Source organism: Saccoglossus kowalevskii, chromosome 3, assembly GCF_978046115.1.
Source record: "Saccoglossus kowalevskii chromosome 3, keSacKowa6.1, whole genome shotgun sequence".
Lineage (NCBI taxonomy): Eukaryota > Metazoa > Hemichordata > Enteropneusta > Harrimaniidae > Saccoglossus > Saccoglossus kowalevskii.
The window spans coordinates 9,942,843-9,964,565 of record NC_140643.1 but is presented as its reverse complement, the minus strand read 5'-3'; the positions used below and the strand labels follow the sequence as shown (position 1 = coordinate 9,964,565).

The window sequence follows — 21,723 nt, the reverse complement described above, 5'->3', positions numbered from 1 at the left end:
TGCATTCTCCAAGTTCACCAAACACTCTTTTTTCCTGGAAAGTACGAATGATGTAAGTATACAATGAATCTGTAATTAGTCTGGAATATCATTAGGAAAATGTTTAAAAAAAAGACATGGTTTAAAATTATATTGTGTAGCAGTGCATGTTGTTGATGATGACACTGTAAATTCTGATTCTTGTTTCTAGGAAATCTATTCATCCAGAACAGTCCAGATATCGAGTAACCAGATCATTCATTGACATTTCTCTAATCAAACAAGTACCAGAAAAATGGGGTTCCTTGGAGGCACCTGTCGTTCATAGTAAGAGAATTACATGTCTTAATTGACTAAATTGTTGCTATGGCAATTTATACCACTTCTGGTGCAGTTGGTTATTTGATGTATAATACAGATATCCTACTGTAATGTATGTGATTGCATTTTTTACTTTAACATCTCACTCCAATAACCTAGAAAGCAATCAGTAAGTAAGGCATTCATCAAAAACAAAATTAATTTAAAAGTAAAAAACAATTCCAAAAAAAAAATCTTTTCCTCATATCATGGGATTTTGAAAATGATGCAGTAAAAATGAGGTACACCGGTATTATTTAGTGTACAGAAAACTAAAAGCAGAAACAACAAGCCATTCCCGTTTGTTATCAAATTTAAGATATATAGTTTTGTTTATAGTAATATAGTTGGAACATAATCATGTCAGAAGCATGGATCCAGAATATGATGCTTGATTATGGTGATTTTTTTAACATTAAAATGATCTACATCTTGTATCTGATCGTAAAATGAGTACTTGTCCATATTAGAAAATATCGCTCTTGAACAGCATTAAATAAAACAAAATGGCCACCAGTCAGTCATTTTGAATACATCTGTATATCTATAACATGATGTAAAACGAATATATAAAATTTGAACATAATCAGTGTAAGCATATCAGAGATATGGCTCTAGAAGTGCATTCATTTAAACAAAATGGTCGCCAGTCAGCCATTTTAAATCCGATCTGAAAAATAAAATGACGTGCATCAGGAACCCATAATCTCTAATGTATGCACCAAGTTTGAACAAAATCCATCCATAAACGCCAAGATCCAGTTCTGGAATGCCAGAAATGCTTGATTTTTGATGATTTTTTAAATATAGCTAAATCACTACAAATATCTGAATTGATTGGGAATAATATAGAATTCAATTCAATTTTGTATTGTATTTGAGATGAAAGCAACAATACCAAAGCTTTATAATTATTTGATAAGCTAAAGTAAGCACAATTTGTGCTCCATGAAAATTAAATGGTGAAACAAAATGGCGCCCACATAAAATACAGTCATTCAGCAGACTATGGTTGAACACTACAAAGAGACATATTTATATGTTTTATATACTAACCGTTAGTCTTTGGGTGTTTGTCAACCCAAAATTGTAGTGAGAATAAACCATTGAATATAGGCATCTATATTTACCATGCCGTGTTGCACCCAGCATGCAAGGAACAAGGTAAAAATGAAGTAACCATGCAGGAATCATTCACGTATTTGGTTTAAAAATCCATGATGAAGTTTGCTGATATTATTCTAAACTTCTTGGATTTCGGCATTCCCATGATGTATCCTTGGAAGGAAAAGATGTATAATAATAAGGTACCGCTGTATGAAGACAGTACAGCGGTAGTATCGACCGACACGCAGCGGAGGTCAATGCAACTGCATACTGAGTGCATATTTTGAGGTACATGTATCCTCGTAATAAGCTCATATTATGTCTTGTCTTTTAAACAAATGTAAACAAAATCTGCAAAAGTATATCTGAGAAATGAGTGGAAAACTGGTAAAAAAAAAAAATTGCTGCCAGTCGGCCATTTTGAATCAGATCACAAATCAAATTGACATGCATCAGTAACCCACTATGATTGATGTCAATACCAAGTTTGAATGAAATCGAGAAATATTGTTCAACATATGGTCGAAACAAAAAAGTCAAAAACTTAAGTCCCTGTTTCAGAATTCATCTGACTGGGACTAAAAAGACAATAATATACTGTATATGTAACGCTAACAATAAAAGCAAGTTTGGCAATATTAATTAGAAGGGTATCATGATGATGCCTGAAAGTATGGTCTCAGTATGGAATCACATCATGTATCAGTTGATACCACCACTGCACTGCCTTAGCTGAAGTTGTTGCCATCCTGTACTGCCAGAGTGTATTAATGAACTTGGCTCTACTTGACTACAGTTTATATTGTTACAAACATTTATCATATATGCAAGTCACATCATGTGAATGAATCTCTTAAATATTATGTAACATGAGTAAGTCTGAAATCATATTGAGATAAATTGTTTACAATTGTGTATTTTTTTTTTCAGTTCCATTTTTGGAACATGCCTGGGATCAAAATGAGAAGCAAGTATTCATCAGGTTGAAAATTGGTCCTGGTATTCCCCAAGATGCTATTGATATTGAGGTTACAGATGATGATTGTAATGTTAAGCTTCAAGGTAATGTATTAACTATTGAAATGTCACATACTTTTTACACTTGGAGAGGTCTATTGTCTTTAAGCTATAGGGAAGAAATGTGTTAACTGCATATTGGATTTTGCAAAGAATTGTGGGATAGAAAATTGTTTGAAGAGAGGTTAACAGTTGATTTTAGTTAATATTTAGTATGGGAAAGAGATGACCGTCCCTCTCCCACCAAAAAAACGCCCTCTATAGTTCAATTTTCTACCCCACAATCCTTCGAAAAATCCAATACGGAGTTAACACATTTCTCTCCGGTATTGGAAAAGCACCAATATCATAATCTCAGTGTTAATGTGTCATAGGAATCTGAGAAGGAACACATGGTATACTTATAAAAAAATCAAGGATTTAAACTTTTTGGTTTACCATTTACATACTCTATTGTTGTTAACCATTGCTGCTTGATGTATATTTCTTCCAAAGATGGCAGACGGTGGTACTGCAAATTTTATCGAGAAGTGAATAGATCTTCCTCCTCAGTTACTATGAGGAAAGACAAGTTAGAAATCAGATTGACGAAAAAAACTGTTTGTGAAGAATGGTCATCTTTAGAGGTAAATAATGCTGCTATATCTGTGAGAGTAGGTAACATAGCTAGCCATGTTAAAGCTTAAAAAAATCAAGCCTAACAAAGCTATCAGTACTACCATTCAGGTCAGCTGTATCGGTAGTTGCAAATACGAATAAATAAATATGTAAAATAGCTATTCAAATTGGAGCTTGAAAAACTGAGCTACTATTTAGGTCAGCTCTATTGGTGCTTGCAGCATTACTCAAACATTAACTGTAGCCATGCACTGAATACAAATAAATAAATACTATTGTTCAATTTGTGTAGAACCTTCCTAAATTTTAAAGATATTCTGTTATAGGAGTATTTAATATTTTGTGAAAAAGATTGCTGTATGATTTATTAATGTGTGCCTTGTTCTACTGTTTAATTTTGGTATGAGCGAGCAATTAGTTTTGCAACAAACCATATTCATCAATAAATTCAACGTTGAAAAAGTAGATTGTGTCTATGGTTAATGAATTTTTGTACAATTCCACAGTGCAATCCAGTGCAAAATGATGATGATGATGATGACGATGACAACAGTAGTAGTGTGGTCTATGGAGCCAGTGGTGGAGCCCCTGAGGAATCGAGTGCACCACTGGATGAGATATCAGGTCTGTCAGTTTTATGTGAGATCAAATTAAATCAATACCATTGCTTTATTGATCTCGTATACCGATACAATATCATAAAACTGGTCTACATGCACTTCTATTTGAGCTGTATTTCTAATAGAGCAAATACTGTACATGCATATACAAATATTTGTTGAAAAAACATCAGTCATTATTTTCTTGAAACTTATGTTGTTGGAATATGATTTATTTTTTTATCGCAAAAAGTATATCTCTTTTTTCTACAAATAATAGTAGTGAATTTATTAAGGCCCCATAAACATGTATAGTTTTGATATCCTGACTCTACCTATTTATGCCTATTTATTTATTCAAAACTTTTTTCGCCAAATGTGAGAAAATCCATGAAAGAATTTGAAATGAAATGGTGCTATGAAGATATTTTTATCACAATGTTGCACTATACTATATGAATTACCCGTATGACTTTGTAGGATTGTTAAACTTCTGAGCAGCAAAGTCAAATTCAGGCACCATGAAATGTTTGAGATTGAATTAAATTATAGAACATGTGAGCAAAATTCACACAAATTTTAGCTGGAAAAAAATATTGTGCTAAAAGGGGTTAAAAGTGTTAAAAGGGGGTGCTTACTTACCTGTGTAGGTAGTACCAGTTGTCAAACGATAGCTTTGTATCACTTTGTTTTTTCAAACAGAAGTTTTTATTAATAAACTTCCTAATTAAAAACTGTCTTTCAACAGAGTCAGAGCCAGAGTATGTAATTAACCATGCTAAGCACAGTTGGTTTGAAAAGGTAAGCAGATTGAAGATAAGTATGGTTTGATTTCAGTGCTTTTTGACAAAATCAATGATATGTTCAATAATAGACACAAATGCTTATATGTTTTATCATACATGTACATTTTGACAGGAAATTACTTATTGTAACTTTGGCCATTCAGAATAACAAACAGGGTGTGATTAAACCAATATACAGTTTTAATGACTTCCAGTATTGTGTTCGTGATATAATTCAGTGCCTTATTAAAAACATTTGGCTCATGGTCTGATAAACACATGTAATAACCATATATGTTCATGTGACTGAAATGTCATATCTGAAACCATATTACACACTAGATCTTATCAACAAATTTGTTCATGTGACTTCATGCATAAATATCATATCTGGAGCACTGTTGTAAATCTACGTTCAATTATGGCTTATAATAAAAATGCTGGGAATTCTGCCATCTCTGATTACATTATTTGTAAGTAGCATATTTAATTAATTGCAATTCTTGCTGATACAGGGTTCTGATACAATGGTGGTGAATATCTATATAAAGGAAGTGAACGAGAATGCACTACATGTTATTTTTGAAGAGGAGAAACTGATTATCAAGTTTAAAACTAGGTACAACTTACTTCATCTTAATCAATCTGTCGAGGCACACATAGATATACATGCACACCAAAAATGTGTTTTTCATTTTTACTGTAATTTACAGTCTTCAGTGTTGTCTTACTTCTGTGTTATTGACTCACACCTTTGAAGTGTTCTATTTCACATATATCTGTAATGTGTACAAGTACTGTGTAGAATTAAGTAGATTTACAATTTTAATATCATATAACGACCAAGTTTTTGTTTTTCACAGAGATACACAGTTTTTGAATCTGCGTTCTCCAAGTTCACCAAACACTCTTTTTTCCTGGACAGTACAAATGATGTAAGTATACAATGAATCTGTAATGAGTCTAGATATGTGGTTTAAAATAATATTTTGTAGCAGTGCATGCTGTTCTTGATGACACTGTAAATTCTTATTCTTGCTTCTAGGAAATCTATTCATCCGGAACAGTCCAGATATCGAGTAACCAGATCATTTATTGAAATCTCCCTTATCAAACAAGTACCAGAAAGATGGGGTTCCTTAGAGGCACCTGCCATTCATAGTAAGAGAATTACACATGTCTTAATTGCTTTCTCTGCCAATATCTACAAATTTTGATTCTTTCCACCATATATTGCACCTGAAAAATCAATTATCATTTCACCATTTGTAGCCCTTTAAAATGAACAGAACTACTTCATTTGTGTTCTTATTAGTGCATGTGTTTTCCCAAATAACAGGTGTGGTGTGTGACTGGTAATATAAAAACTTAATATATGTATGTAATTCAATTACTTGTAATTTTTGGTTTATATACACACTGGCGGTTACTACCCAAATTTGCAAATATTTTTAAAATCACAGCCTTAGTCTCACTACAGTGTTTATGGCAGTAATTACCGGTAAGTCTCAGATATAGATATATAAATGAAATGAAATCAATATTGATTTGTATACAGGCATCATCGGTATGAAGAACTATCTAGCATATTTATGGCATATGCCATGCTAATATAAGTGAAAGATTAAATAAAAATAAATGCTTTTTATGAAGTGTCGTGGTGATAACTTTTAATAACCATTTTAAATCAGAAAAGGAAAAGCAGAACACCCAAAATTTTACATGTAGAACCAAATTTTGAGGAAAATAGCTTGAAAGAAAATTCACACATTTTTGATGCAATACATTTTGTGGTGTATTGTATAAATTGACGGTCACTGAGTGTTCCCTCTTAATTCACAAGAAATCAACATCGAGCATACACAGGTGCAACACTGAGGACAAAGGGATTATAATTTTTAATGTATGTTTAACTGAATAGCTTGACCAATCAATTCTGTGCAGTTTGATTTAAAATCACCCATATCATTACTGTACAAAGTTTATTCTGAGGTCAAAATGTTATTAAAACTTGTCTTGAAATTTGAAGAACAATGCCAGACTGCTACAGGATTATACAGAGTTTCTTGTTACACTAATATTCTAACAACTTTTTGTCAACACATTTGACACAGTGTTGAACACATGATTTTTGGCTTTCAAGAAAGAATAAAGGCATTTACCTCCAAAATTACTAGTTCAAAATAGTTACATTGTACATTTTATATTGTGAAATTATCTATCACTTGATGACAATGTCTGATCAACAAGATGTTATAATAATGAGATTATAATGCAACAAGAGATATTTAACACCTCCTAGCCTAATTAATAGTTGTCACTGCTACCATTTTAGAGTTTGAATGAAAAAAATATGCAAATGAACGATGCATTTGTCAGACTGTATATGTACTTCTGCTTCTAATAGTCAACTGGAATACAATAGATTTAATAAAGATTGTGTTTATTATTAGCTGCAGTTCCTGGCAGACAAACTCAAACGGGTAAATGGACGCCAATGACAAGATCAAAGAACCCACTTAAAGGTAAAGAAAACGATGGTGATTCAAGCAAGAACTCTGGTCCCTCATCATCCGGATATGGTTCCTTAGCTAGCACAAGTAGTGGCGATTCAGGCAGCAGTGCAATAGACAACAGATTTCGAGTTACAACTCATTATTTGAACAAACCTCAAGAATTATCCGTAAGTGTTTCCATAGCAACCCTATATGTTATTGCCATGACATTACAGTCCATATTTATAGTGGTGGGGCATTTTGAAACAACTGTAGTTCCAGGGTCATATCTATGACATGCTTTGACCAATCACATTAAAACTTCACACATACATTACATAACTTATCATATCATACATAAGCGTATGGATTTGTGATCCAATTCAAGATGGCTGAAAGAGCTAAAAATTAATCAAAATCAAAATCTGTCATTCAGAACATATTTTATTAAAACTTGGTATGTCCATTAAAATTGAACATAATGAGTCCTGATTGTCATTGTGTTTTCTACAAATGCTGTTTTTGGAGCCATATAGCTAACATGGCTGGGATGTTTATGTTCAAATTTTATACATACATCAGATTACACATTTGCACATGCATCTGTTTCAAAACCTGATTCAAGATGGTGATCATCATTTTCATAATAGAAATGCATTATAAATGTCGTTGTCAAAATAAAGAAAGGAATTACACAAATAAACTGGTTCCACTTTGTATGTCTATTATATGAATGTAAATAATCATTTGGCACTAACGTTGACAGTCACTAAAAACTGAACGAGGGCTTGTCATTGACAATGACTTGTTTCTTCTTTCAATGTGATAGGTAATGTGTGTCTTTTTTTTATCAGAAACCAATGTGTATGGTGTCCCCATTGTCCAAGAATAAAAGTACCAAAGACCTAGAAATAGTTTGCAAGCAAGGTTTTACTGGGCTGGATAATTTAGGAAATACGTGCTTTATGAACAGTGTTTTACAAGTGCTAAGCAACACTCGGGAATTCAAGGACTACTTTTTAGGTTTGTATAAATATTTATTGTATTGACTGATTCAGACAAATATAAACAAACTAATCAATGTTAGGGATGTACATTTGATGTGTTGAAAAGGTTTTACCACCACAATCAATATATTGTTTTACTTTAGTAAGGATTGGACTCTTTCTTATTATAGATATACATCTACTGAATTGAGATAAAAATGTTGTACTGCACTTTTCATGTCCTATATCTATATTGTGTACTCCATGATTGTTAACAATTGCCTTTCCAACACAGTGCAAGCCCCTACATACAGCATTTTTGTAACTCATACAACTTCTTCCTGTTGACAATTATCTTTTTGATTAGGAAGGGTAAGCAATCCTAAATTCAAGTTAAAATTAATATCAAAATATCAGAATGTATGAGGAGGAAAAAGCAGCCAAGTATATGGTTGGGCAGATGGGGTGAACAGTCAGTGTGCTGAAATTGACATTACAGTATGATATTCTGGATTAGATTTCACATTGTTGTTAAGTGAAATCATTATTATTGTTATTTGTTTCCAGATTCTAATCTCAAAGATGAAATCAATCATGACAATCCACTTGGTACTGGTGGTCATCTGGCGCTGTCCTTTGCTGTGCTGATAAAAATATTATGGTCTGGTAAATATCATTCCTATGCACCATCAAAACTCAAGGTAAGTAAGCCATTGTACCTACTACTAAATATGTCTTGGTCATAGTGTTCTAGACATCAGTATTTATTCTTTTAACCAATCACCTGTTGGTGTTTAACAAAATGTATTTGGTAATTGAATTGATACATTTTTCATTGTTTGCAAACATGAGTAAGTTTGAATGGAAGATCATTTTTGAGAGACCTGCATTTGTAACAGTAATGCAAGACAATATTACATGAACAGAAGGAGATGCTGAATTGTTTGAGTTATGGACATAGAGTTACAGACATCGAGTTATGGACATTGAGTTATGGACATTGAGTTACGAAAACATCAAGTGACAAAAATGACCACATCCATATTTTAGGAACCACACCCACTTGCAAAACCACACCCACTTGCAAAACCACACCCACATTATAACTCGACGTTCAATTAACTAAACCTCAAGTTACGGGCAACATAAATTGTTTATGTTGTTTAATGTCCACATTTAGTAACTCAAACTTTTAAAATTAATTAATAGTTAACCAAACTTTGAGTTACGGGCAAAATGAAGTTTTTTGTTTTGTGTTTCCTGTAACACAATGTTCGATTAACAGGTAGTTAAAATTTGATTTATTAAATTTGAAAGTTCAACAAAAACAAAAAACAAAAATTGCCTGTAACTCAAAATTATGTTAACTGTTCATTGAACATCGAGTTACAATTTGGGCAGTGGTTTCTCAAAAGTGGGCGTGGTTTCTAAAATATGGGCGTTTGTGTAACTCAATTTTTTTATAACTCGATGTCTGTAACTCGAACAATTCAGCATCTTGAACAGCATTGAATTTAGCTTCTTTGGGCTACCCTTACCACAGTGTGATATTACATTTACATGATCACACATCTATCAGTCGTAATACCCATAATGTATGGTTTGTGTGTTATCCATTATGTTATAGTTTCAAATAAAATCCATTAACCTTGCATTCACAGCACAGTATTATTATTGTATTTCAGAACATTGTGGCTAGTAAAGCCAGTCAGTTTACTGGATTTGCACAGCATGATGCCCAAGAATTCATGGCATTCTTACTGGATGGCCTACATGAGGTAAGCAGATTAGCAGATGGTACAGATTAAACAAATACTTGCCGAAGTAGAGGTCAATAATGATTTGAAAAAGAAATTATAATAATTTATTAATACTAACCATTGACCTCTACTTCTAACTATGTTTTATTATACCTAATAAATTAAAACAATATAAATCATTGTACCTAAACACATATGTGCAAAAAAACTGTTCACTAGATTATTAACCACCATGTGACTATATTGGCTTATTTTATACTCATAACTGTACTGGTGTGTAGCTGTAGTCCCAATAAATGAACACCCATATTTCTTTACATTGACAATACACTGAGTCATGATTGAATTTTCAAATGTGATTTATTTATGTGAAGTGCTTTGTTTGAGATAAATTATTTTTATGTCAAAAACACCAGACTAGTGGTTTTTCATTGTCAAATTTAATGTCAGAATGTTATGCAGGTTCAGGGTTGATGGAATGCAATATTATAATTCTCTAATAGAGTAGAGCAGTGATGTAATGCAATGTCCAAATAAGGCATGTTGTAATAAATAATATCTGTATTTTCCGCAGGACATGAATCGAATTAAAAAAAAGCCGTACATAGAAAGTCAAGACTATGATGGAAGATTAGATGAGGTATAGTTTTAATGATATGATAGTACTGATATTATGATGACTACGTTGTGTAGGTACTTGTTTGCATGTACAGTGACACGCATCCAATCAACTTCAATCAACTCTATCAAATACTGACAATTATTCATTCAGTGTTGAGAGTAGAATTGTTGCGTTTTTTAGTCCCCGTTCGGACGCAGTCCGAAAACGGGGACTTATGTTTTGCCCTGTGTGCGTCCGTGCGTCCGTGCGTCCGTGATCACCTGTATCTCGAACATGCATGGACCGATTGAGTTCAAACTTCACTCATACATCACACATTATATGGGACATATGCACATGCATTTTTTTCATGATCCGATTAACGATAGCCGAATAGCAGGCCATTTTAAGGCCGAAAATGCATCAAAATCGCACATTTTCACCATTCCGGACCCGGATCTCAGTTATGCATGGACGGATATTGTTCAAATTTGGTACATACATTAAACATAATAGGACCTTGATGCACGTCATTTTTTTTTTCGGATCAAGTTCGAAATAGCCGACTGGCGGCCATTTTGTTTTAAAGAATTCAGTTCTGGATCCGTATCCGAGACATGTCTGGATTGATCGAGTTCAAACTTCACACACACAAGGTACATCATGTCACAAATATGTAAGTGTATTTGTTTCATGATCTCATGAACGATAGCCAAATGGTGGCCGCTTTAAGGCCGAAAATGCATTGAAATTGCACATTTTCACCATTCCGGACCCGGATCTCAGTTATGCATGGACGGATTTCATTCAAATTTGGTACATACATTAAACATAATAGGACCTTGATGCACGTCATTTTTTTTTTCGGATCAAGTTCGAAATGGCCGACTGGCGGCCATTTTGTTTTAAAGAATTCAGTTCTGGATCCGTATCCGAGACATGCTTGGAATGATCGAGTTCAAACTTCACACACACAAGGTACAACATGTCACAAATATGTATGTGCATTTGTTTCATGATCTCATTAACGATAGCCAAATGGCGGCCGCTTTAAGGCCGAAAATGCATTGAAATCGCACATTTTCACCATTCCGGACCCGTATCTCAGTTATGCATGGATGGATTTTGTTCAAATTTTGTACATACATTAAACATAATAGGACCTTGATGCACGTCTTTTTTTTTTCGGATCAATATCGAAATGGCCGACTGGCGGCCTTTTTGTTTTAAAGAATTCACTTCTGGATCCGTATCCAAGACATGTCTGGATTGATCAAGTTCAAACTTCACACACACATGGTACATCATGTCACAAATAGATATGTGCCTTTGTTTCATGATCTGCTTAGCAATAGCGAAATGATGGCCATTTTAAGGCCGAAAATGCATCAAAATCACGTATTTTCACAATTCCAGAACCGGATCTCAGTCATGCATGGATGGATTTTGTTCAGATTTAGCACAATGTGTTGTACATATGCAGGTGCATTTCAGTCATGATCTGCTTTGAATGTATATGTCACTCAAATATGAACGGAACGGGGACGTGTCATTGACAATGACTTGTTGTTAATTAATTTCTCCTCATTATTGTTTCAGTTAATTGCATCTGAAGCTTGGCTCAGACACAAGAAAAGAAATGATTCCTTTATAGTGGATTTATTACAGGGGCAGTTTAAATCCAAACTGGTCTGTCCAAAATGTTCAAAGGTGAGAAAAAGACTATCAGGTATATTGTTTATATGTATCAGGGTACTTGTTTTTGCATTAACATATCAATCACACTTACATCCTGGCACTCTGATTTATTATAATTTTGTGTAAATTGAAAATTTGTACATTGTTAATAGACAGAATATTTCCTATCTGACAGGTTTGTATAGATATAGCGACTATATTTCTGTTAGGCCTCTGAGCTCTGAAACTATGAAAAGATAATGTTTTGATGATAAAAACAGCATATTTAATATTTGTGTATACAGTATTCCTATAATAATAGAATCAAGTAGTACAGTAACTAAACAACGTGGTGTAATAAGTTATTAAGTTTTTTTAAAACTTGTCTATCAATTTGTTTCAGGTGTCAATCACATTTGATCCATTTATGCATCTATCTGTACCACTGCCAAAGAAGAAAAGACCCCTCCCAGTTTATTTTATGTACAAAGAACCTTACAAGACACCTAGAAAGGTAAATATTATATATTTACTAATTACAAGGTTGAAAATACAGTGAATAAGACACCAATTATTGCTTGTAACCAACAAGTGGTGTATTCTTATTTAACTATTCCTCACAGTTATCACAATTGCAAATTAATATTAATGGAAAGCTTACTGTAAAAAAAAATTGTTACCTAGAATTGATTTTCACTAAAAAGAAATTTTGGTAGTTTTGTATAAAACTTATTTTTGTTGAATTAAATGTAAAATATAGGATTTTTTTTTTCACTGTTACATCCTGTTGAACATCATTTTGTAATTTATTTGTACTATCAGACATGTGTTTTGCTACTCCTTATTGATTTATTCCCATATGTCTACACACTCCAAAGCAAATGATTTGATGATGTCGCTTACATTCATTTAAATATAAAAATGCGATTTTGGTAAATAAATGAAAAAGAGTTACCGGTAATATGGTTTGTAATGAACATGGTACTACTAGTACTATAGTCCCTTGGATAGGAAAACAGTCTGGGAAATGCATTATTATAACAGACTCTAAGACATTCACATTTGATTTACAGTATATGCACCACAGGTGGCATGAGTAAAAATTAAAAGAAAACGTTTTGAATAAAATAAATTTCACATTATAACCTGATTTCAAAAATGAATGTCCCCTAATCAGTAACGTATGTGTTGGCAGTGAACCAGTGACTATGATCATTTACTATTCATTTCTTATGTATCTCTTTCTGTCCTTGTTTTCAACAGTACGTTGTGGAAATCCCACATGATGGAATTGTAGATGATGTGAAATCAATTATGAGTGAGAAAACTGGAATCCCAACTAAAAATGTAAGTTTCAGTCATCATGACTACAATTGAGTATAGAATTCATCGTATTTCTATAGGCAGCTCATAGTATACCATTAGCTCTCCTGATTTGTACTGATATAGTGATCACTATGGTAACACCTCCTCACACAATTTACATGTAAAATATTTTCATCAGCTGAAGTGATTGATAGAACTAGTTAAGGCTGCTGCAATTGCTGATAGGGTTGATTCATCACAAGAAAAGCCTGTACCATTTAACAATCACAAAGATTTCAACAAGGATATCTATCTAATAATGTAGCCTTCTTGTTGATACAATCTATGCACTCTATCTGTGATGCATACATAGGTCTAACATGGAACTCACCCCGCTGGTCGGCGGTGACCGGCCCCCTCTGGCACTCAAAATTAGCGACCACCACGAAAATGCTTCCGACCAGAACTATTGTCAGATTCTTATTATAATTATGTACTGGCCGACATGCATCCTGCCAGTCGTTAATTTGTAAACAATAGACCTAGTCGCACGATACGTAGTGGCTTGTCAATCTTTTGAAATTAGCTCCTCTTTGTTTGTAAGTAAATACTTTCTGGGATAGACACAGTCTTTAGATTGAAAGCTAAAAATCTTTCAAAATCAACCCCACCTCTAAATAACATTGTCAAAGCGGGGTTCACAATCAGTTTACACTACACACTCAAGGAAAAAAACAAAAAAAAAACATGTTTATTGCATGATTTGGTAAAATACATTTGAACTGTTATCATCACGAATAATGTAAAAACTCTTCTTTCAGGAACTATTTTACCTTTTAAAAATTGCTAATCACCTCTTTCGAAAACCATCATGCAGTTTTCAACTGAAATCGATGCCAACACATCGTGTTACGACATTGCTTTACTTCCGCAATGTAATTTTTATGATCACTACCATTCGGAAAACTTCGGATTCTACCGGCATTACCATGCGGCATTCTGATGGCATTCTTGACCCATCGGGTCAAAAGACACATGCCGGTCAACTAATACGCCACAAACATCGTAGCGGGTGTGTGTTTTTTACCGAAGCAATCGAGTGATCAAAAATAACCATTCCCGATAAAAAAAAAAAGAAGTAAAATTTTTTGCATGGCATCATGACTGAGTAAGAGGAATTATTGGTATAATTGTTGTATAACATTGCAAAGTAAGTTATGTCACGTCATAACTTTGAAAGTTTTATTTGTTCATTCATTACTGTAAATATATACGTTTTAGAAATTGATGGTACGAATAATAAATTACAACAATACTCCAAATAATTACGTGGTCGATTTTTTGAAGGAGATTGTTTTTGAAGTAAATAAGATCGTGAACATATTCCTGCCTGAAACGTTTCAAATGCGTTTTATTTAACTTTTTACAATAGACATTAATATTGCAACAATAATTTATTTGTTTCTGTTTTAGTCTGCACCATTCGCATTTCGAATACATTTCATTTTTAAATCTAAACTCTTCTAAATTGTGAAACATAATGTCTTAATTTCAAAAACATTTGCAATGCGACCGAACTCATTACTATTCATTGCTAATTAATATTCTTATACAGTCAAACCTGTGTTAACGGCCACCTGGATACAGCGGCCACCTGCCTATAGCGGTCACAACCGAGCAGTTCCTACGAATTTTACATGTAAAGTACCCTGTTTATAGCAGCCATCTGCCTAACGTGGCCAACGGCCACGCTTCAGCGGCCACAGTGATCAGTTGAACTGCATATAACGGACATAGTTCCCGGATGTCTTGCAGACTACTGCCTTCAATCTCAGACAACTAATAAGCTCACAACGGACAAAGTTAGCACGTTTTCACACCTTTCATTCAACTGATGTTTTATTCTTGTTTATAATTCAGTTTACCACGGCAAGCACACTGTACCGATGGCTATGGAACGCCAAAAACATAATTAAGAATTTAAAAGTGTCTTGATAAAAAAACATGCTGTCATTAATGTTTTTGTTCAATGAATGAATTGAGCAACCACAACGATGACGATCTGCAAAAGTTTTGTGAGTTGCCAGGACACAGTCACGGTCCCTATGCATGAGGCTGGGGTGAATTGGAATGCCGACGGTAAATCCCCGATCGAATTGATTACCAACAAAAAAACATAACAACTCACTTGTTATTTAGTATCGATATTTATTCACTTTGAACTCCTATAAATATCGATAAATACACATGTAACTGGAACTGATAGCAAAAAGGAAAAAAATCAACAGAATGGCCATGCCTGTTGTTTATTCATCCAAATAAATTATGCTAATTAGCCCTGCGCATGTGCGTTTTTGTTCTTCCGGGGTTATGATAACTCGGGTCAAAAAGTAGAGTCGCTTCCGTTACTGCCTATCGATCACTGTGAGGGAATGTGTGTGCAGTATCGTCTCGTTGTCCAACTGAATTCATTCAACTATTTTGTTTTCTCGGTTGCTACTGCCTCGGTACATTTAACAATAGATGCTTTTAGCAATGATGTTAAATTGACCTCAGTTCACTGGCCAAAGTCGCCAGGCATATTTCACATGTTTCTATTGTTACATCAGTACAATAACATGGAAGTCGCACAGATTTCAATTGCGCAAAGTAATGTTTTGATTAGTGATCAACCATTTCGTAAGTGAGGTAGGTCGAGAAGATTTTTGATAAAAAATGAACAAAATGTTAAGGAAATTGTGATTGGGGAGGAAACTTTCAAGTTGTCACGTACCTGGAAGAAGATCCATCACTACAATAGATAAGTGTTCTTTTCGTATACGTAACGTTGTAGGGATCAATAAAGCACTGCTAACTGTCCCTCTCATATCTCCTTGAAAGAATTTGCTATAGCCCAGAGACACTCCGATTTATTAGAACAGTTACTATTAAAGTGTACGAGACACAATAAATATTAAAAGAAACATGCAAATTCAGAATAGCTAAGCAAAGCAAGCTGAGTGATTTCTTTAGTAGGAAATGAGACTGAAACTGCTACTGAACATGAACTCTACTCTACAAATCTTCAAATATTTAATTTTCATACTACTCATTATTGTGCACCGATCGATTTTTGTGAAATGATTTTAGTTTACATAATACAATTTAAAATCAACATTTTTTTATTTGTAATAAAGTGTTTGGATACTGTGTACAGTAGTGTAATAGTGTGTCAAATGGGGTTGCAAGATCTGTTTTAATACATTGATTCAGTACCTAATTAATATTCATGAATAAATTAGTGAACCTGAATAGAAAGGCCACCTGTCTATAAAGGCCAAAATTTCAAAGTCTCTTGGGTGGTCGCTATAGACAGGTTTGATTGTAGCTTATTAATATTCATGACTGACCGGCACTCACGTTGAGCTAGCGAGATCCCTGGTCTAACTGTGTACTGCTTTTCCCAATTTTATTTTGTAGCTGAGAGTTTTTGAAGCATATAAAAGTAAGATTCACAAGATATTTACGAGTGGAATTAGTCTGTGCAATGTATCAACAAATGATACCCTCATTGTGTAAGTATAGGGTTATTGATCAAATGTCAGTGTGTTGTGATATGGTGGTGGTTGGAGCTGTGGTGTGGTGTGGTATGGTGTGGAAGTGGTGGAATGATGTGTGGTAGTTGTGTTACGGTGGTCTGATGTGGTGGTTGGAGCTGTGGTACAGATAATGTGTGGTAGTTGTATTATGGTGGTCCGATATGGTGGTTGGAGATTTGGTACTGATGCTGTGTGGTAGTTGTGTTATGGTGGTTGGAGATTTTGTACTGATGATGTGTGGCAGTTGTGTTATGGTGGTCTGATGTGGTGGTTGGAGCTGTGGTACTAATAATGTGTGGTAGTTGTGTTATGGTGGTGTGATGTGGTGGTGGTTGGAGCTGTTGTGTGGTGTGGTATGGTGTGGTAGTGGTGGAATGATGTGTGGCAGTTGTGTTATGGTGGTCTGATGTGGTGGTTGGAGCTGTGGTACTGATAATGTGTGGTAGTTGTGTTATGGTGGTGTGATGTGGTGGTTGGAGATTTGGTACTGATGATGTGTGGTAGTTGTGTTATGGTGGTCTGATGTGGTGGTTGGAGCTGTGGTACTGGTGATGTGTGGTAGTTGTGTTATGGTGGTGTGATGTGGTGGTTGGTGCTGTGGTACTGATGATGTGTGGTAGTTATATTATGGTTGTTGGAGATTTGGTACTGATGATGTGTGGTAGTTGTGTTATGGTGGTCTGATGTGGTGGTGGTTGGAGCTGTGGTACTGATAATGTGTGGTAGTTGTGTTATAGTAGTCTGATGTGGTGGTGGTTGGAGCTGTGGTACTGATGATGTATGGTAGTAGTGTTATAGTGGTGTGATGCTGTTTAGTTGTGTGATGCTGTGAACTTTGGATGAAATAATGAGGTCTCAGTGTGGTAGTGCAATGATGGTGGTGATATTCCACTATGTGTGATACTGTTGTGTAGACAGTTGTGCATTGTAAGTGCTCATCTGATGTTGTGAGAGCCTGTTGTTAAGTAACAGAACTATCATATCATTGTTTTTGTAGAGCTGAAGTCTTATCACCAGAAGTTGCCGGTGAAAGAGTAGTGGAGTTAGCATTTATACAGGTGAGTTTAATAGGTGATAACACCAAAGTCAAGTCTTTGTCTTAAGGTAGCGAGAAGGTTTTGTGACGTTTTTGAATAAAGGTACACGTTCCCACAAACTGGACAGTCATTGTTTACATAATTATCACGTGACATCAAAAATGGCGAACCTTGTAAAAATGACTAAGTCCGCGATTGCGAGAGCACACTGCGGAATTTCCTGGTGAAATTTACGTCATGCATTGTCCGTAAATCAAGTCCATTGAAATGTGTCCCCGGTAATCAAAAGACCTATTATTCCGATTTCTATGCAGTTTTGTTTTTTTGTTCCCAAATTATTTCATACTTGGCACCTTTAACAGACTATTATTCTGTGACATATTTCGCACCATCATTATCTTTTGAACGATAACTGCGAGTTTGAATGCCCTAGTCCGAACGCACTTGATTTGGCGGCGGTCCCAATGAGTCGTACTCAGTCAAAACTTCAACTTGAGAAAAACGCGAAAAACAGTTTTGGATAATAAAACACTGTAGATTTGCTGCATTATTATAAATATACACTAAAAATGACCAAACATATTAACCACTGATATCATAGAACTCATAAAGAGTGTCAGATAATGAATAATTTCAAGCTCGAGCGTGAAAAATGAAGAAAACTGCTGGCATTTGAGTCCGTACTCCAGGAACGTTCAGGTTTGCATTGTTATGCAAACGAACAACGAGGGATAATCCTCTGACAAACATTACTGTCTCACTGTCCACGCTGACAGTTTACAAACAAGCTAATCCTTCAAGTGTCTCTGATAAGAGATCTAATAAAACCGTTTTCATGGTGAAACAAAATGGCAGATGTTTGGAAAACAAATTGCTGTTTCAGAGTGCGACACTGAGTGAACGATTTTTCTTTGCCCCGTCTGTCAATGCTTTCTTTTCTTTGCCATTGCGTTAGAAAAATGGTATTAGCTTTTGCGACCGCTTGTTGAATTCGACCGGACAATTTCCGCTTTATTTTCGACCGCGCAAACCCCAAAATATCACCGAACGCCCGCCCGCTCGGTCGCGCTAAAAAAGATTGAAAATGTAGGTGTGGTTCTTTTGTGAGGTCCTGTTGATAATACGGACAAATATGGTTCTGTTACCCAGGTCGTGTTCCGATCATGTGACTTTCAGCCAATCAATGATGTTGTAACAAAGCATATTTGACGCTAATTGAAGGGTCGTCGTACCATCCAATTTCAGGCGTCGATTCACATAGTCTTTTTGTGCTGTGACAGGCTTCAAAATTATTCGCTGAAAAACATCGGTATATTTTGACAAACGGGTGGAATTTGACCTCAGTTCAAAAAGAAAATACTAGGCTGAGATACATTAGAGTCCACGGCGAATCAGTTTTCTCTGCAAGTTGGGTAATAAAGTAAACTAGAGTCGGGTCGATAATTTTCAGCCCTGAAGGACTTCCGTGTGATTCCTGAGTTTCAAATTGTTCATCGACTGGCCACCAAATAGTTATGGCTATAACTAAATTTGACACGTTTTTTTTAGCCAAATAAATTATTCATACATGTCAAGCTCTGTTCGATTTTTTCAGGGCATGTGGCCGTTTTTAGTCGAAAATATTTGTTGTGGCACGGTTCCTCTATCCCCGGTCTGGATAGAGGGACTATGGTTGTGGGAACACTTTTAGGGTACGTATACGGTCACATAGACTGAACTCATTCAATGATCATGACTTATTTTTGAAAATTGAATGTCAAATTTTACCAGACCGGCCGACGTGGATTTGATATCGTTATTTTTGGAATTAATCATTAACATTTCCTCGTTTCTCTGCTCTCAGACTGTCAAAATGAGTTACCTAGTATGCTTTTTTTCTGTCTCATTAAAATAATAAAAAATATTACATCTAGAACAGTTCAGTTGCTTTCACGATACAAGTGCCATACAACTATTAGATTTGAAGTGCCGTTCAGAATTTAATAATAGTTAATACTAGTTGTATGTTCACACTTTACTATCAAAATCACTATTTCGACCACTCATGTGCCCGTGATCAGTGTTTGGGCGAGCGGTCGGTGTTTCAATAAGCAAGCAAGCGAAAAAAAAAACGCGATTAAAATGCAGTCGGTTTCGGGCAAGACCGCATGGTCGGAAATTAAGCGATAAGTGGTCGAGTAAAAGCGGAATGGTTGGGCGAAATGAGTACTGTATGACCATGTTTCTCCGACGAAGTCTCGACTGACAATAATGCTGACAATGGACGTTAGATAAACACGCATTGTTTGCGACGGGAAGCTTATCACCCGTTATATCAGAATCGTCAACAACAGAGTATACAGATAAGATGTTATCATTTAAACCCTTCCAAAGATAAACATTATATACAAATATCCACGAAACGGCAGTTGCAGTCTTTTCTGCTAGCGTTTTGAAACACTAATTTAAGCAACGGTATTTCGCAATATTGATCTTTTGTAAACCTGGAATGATGTATCAAGGTCTAAAGTAACCGTTTTATCAATTTTTGAAAAAATCAAGAAAAAAGTGAAAATTTCCCTTCTCGCTACCTTAATACACATGTAAGACACTTTCTGAATATTGTAAATCGTCTAGTGTTATCTTCACTGCAAGATGTATTGATGTAATTAGTTAGATCAAATACAATGTATTAGGTGTATCTGGTAACCATACCTTCCAATTTGTTGGGAGAAAAAAATATTTTATGCAAATTAGCTATGGGAATCCCACCAATGTTTTTGTTATTTCATGTACTTCTTTCTATTTAGTGAATGATGAGCACTTAGTTGAATTAAGGAAATATATTCTGAAGACTATCTTAGATGTCTTTTTTTCACTTTTTCAATTAAAAATTCCTGTAGTTAAACTGCGATTATGTTGTCACATAAAATAAAAATCCCTGCCTGGCAAAAGACTATTTTTTCAAACCGTTATTAGTCCCCGTTCGAACGAAGTCCAAAAACCGGGACTTATAATTCTGTCTCCGTCCATCCATCCATGCGTCCGTCCGGACGTGCACATACAGTGGTTTAGCGATTTGATTCAAAATGGCCGACTGGCAGCCATCTTGTTTTTTGACACGGAGGTCGAGGAGCCATGGCCAATCAAACCAGTGGTTTAGAAGCCATGGCCAATCAAACCAGAGGTCTAGGAGCCATGGCCAATCAAACCAGTGGTTTAGGAGCCATGACCATTCAAACCAGTGGTCTAGGAAGAAATGGCCAATAAAACCAGTGGTTTGGGAGCCATGGCCAATCAAACCAGAGGTCTCAGAGCCATGGTCATTCAAACCAGTGGTTCAATAGCCATGACATGTATTTGTCAGTTTTCATTCAAATTTGGTACATAGATCATACATGTTAGGATACATGTCCTCTAATCGTCCATCCGTCCGTGCGTCCATCCGTTCGTCTGTCCAAGGTCATATTTCAGAATTCTTTGGACCGATTCTGTTCATTCTTTGCATGTGCCTAGTATTTTATTGGGAAAATATGCACATGCAGTGGTTTAGTGATACGATTCAAAATGGCCGACTGGCAGCCATCTTGTTTTTTGAAAATGTTATATTTTGGACATGCTTTGTCAGTTTTTGTTCAAACTTGGTACATAGATTATACATGTTAGGATACATGTCCATGACAATTTCTTTGGCAATTGGATCAAAGATGGTCGACTGGCAGGCATCTTGTTTGTTTTTTAAATGTGGTATCTTGGACATGCTTTGTCAGTTTTCATTCAAATTTGGCACATACTTTATACATGTTAGGATACATGTCCAAGACAATTTGTTTCAAAATC

At 35.1% G+C, this 21,723-nt stretch overlaps 1 protein-coding gene and 1 long non-coding RNA gene across 2 annotated transcripts in view; both read left to right on the top strand.

The window, feature by feature from the left end:
- The first annotated feature begins 1 nt into the window (after window position 1).
- On the top strand, window positions 2-533 carry LOC146747463 (uncharacterized). The gene is made up of 2 exons (XR_014929029.1): window positions 2-52; window positions 191-533. It is a non-coding gene; the product is annotated as an uncharacterized LOC146747463 (long non-coding RNA).
- A 166-nt stretch (window positions 534-699) lies between these two features.
- Window positions 700-21,723, top strand: part of LOC102802750 (ubiquitin carboxyl-terminal hydrolase 19-like) — a 32,322-nt gene continuing 11,298 nt past the window's right edge. The window contains exons 1-18 of the mRNA XM_085496658.1: window positions 700-739; window positions 2,377-2,508; window positions 2,959-3,116; window positions 3,588-3,705; window positions 4,429-4,481; window positions 4,981-5,084; window positions 5,329-5,400; window positions 5,511-5,626; window positions 6,919-7,148; window positions 7,815-7,983; window positions 8,514-8,647; window positions 9,632-9,724; window positions 10,281-10,346; window positions 11,907-12,017; window positions 12,388-12,498; window positions 13,248-13,331; window positions 16,749-16,843; window positions 17,865-17,925. Of these exons, the coding sequence (XP_085352784.1) occupies window positions 700-739; window positions 2,377-2,508; window positions 2,959-3,116; window positions 3,588-3,705; window positions 4,429-4,481; window positions 4,981-5,084; window positions 5,329-5,400; window positions 5,511-5,626; window positions 6,919-7,148; window positions 7,815-7,983; window positions 8,514-8,647; window positions 9,632-9,724; window positions 10,281-10,346; window positions 11,907-12,017; window positions 12,388-12,498; window positions 13,248-13,331; window positions 16,749-16,843; window positions 17,865-17,925 (1,947 nt within the window). The remainder of the gene's footprint in view (window positions 740-2,376; window positions 2,509-2,958; window positions 3,117-3,587; window positions 3,706-4,428; window positions 4,482-4,980; window positions 5,085-5,328; window positions 5,401-5,510; window positions 5,627-6,918; window positions 7,149-7,814; window positions 7,984-8,513; window positions 8,648-9,631; window positions 9,725-10,280; window positions 10,347-11,906; window positions 12,018-12,387; window positions 12,499-13,247; window positions 13,332-16,748; window positions 16,844-17,864; window positions 17,926-21,723) is intronic.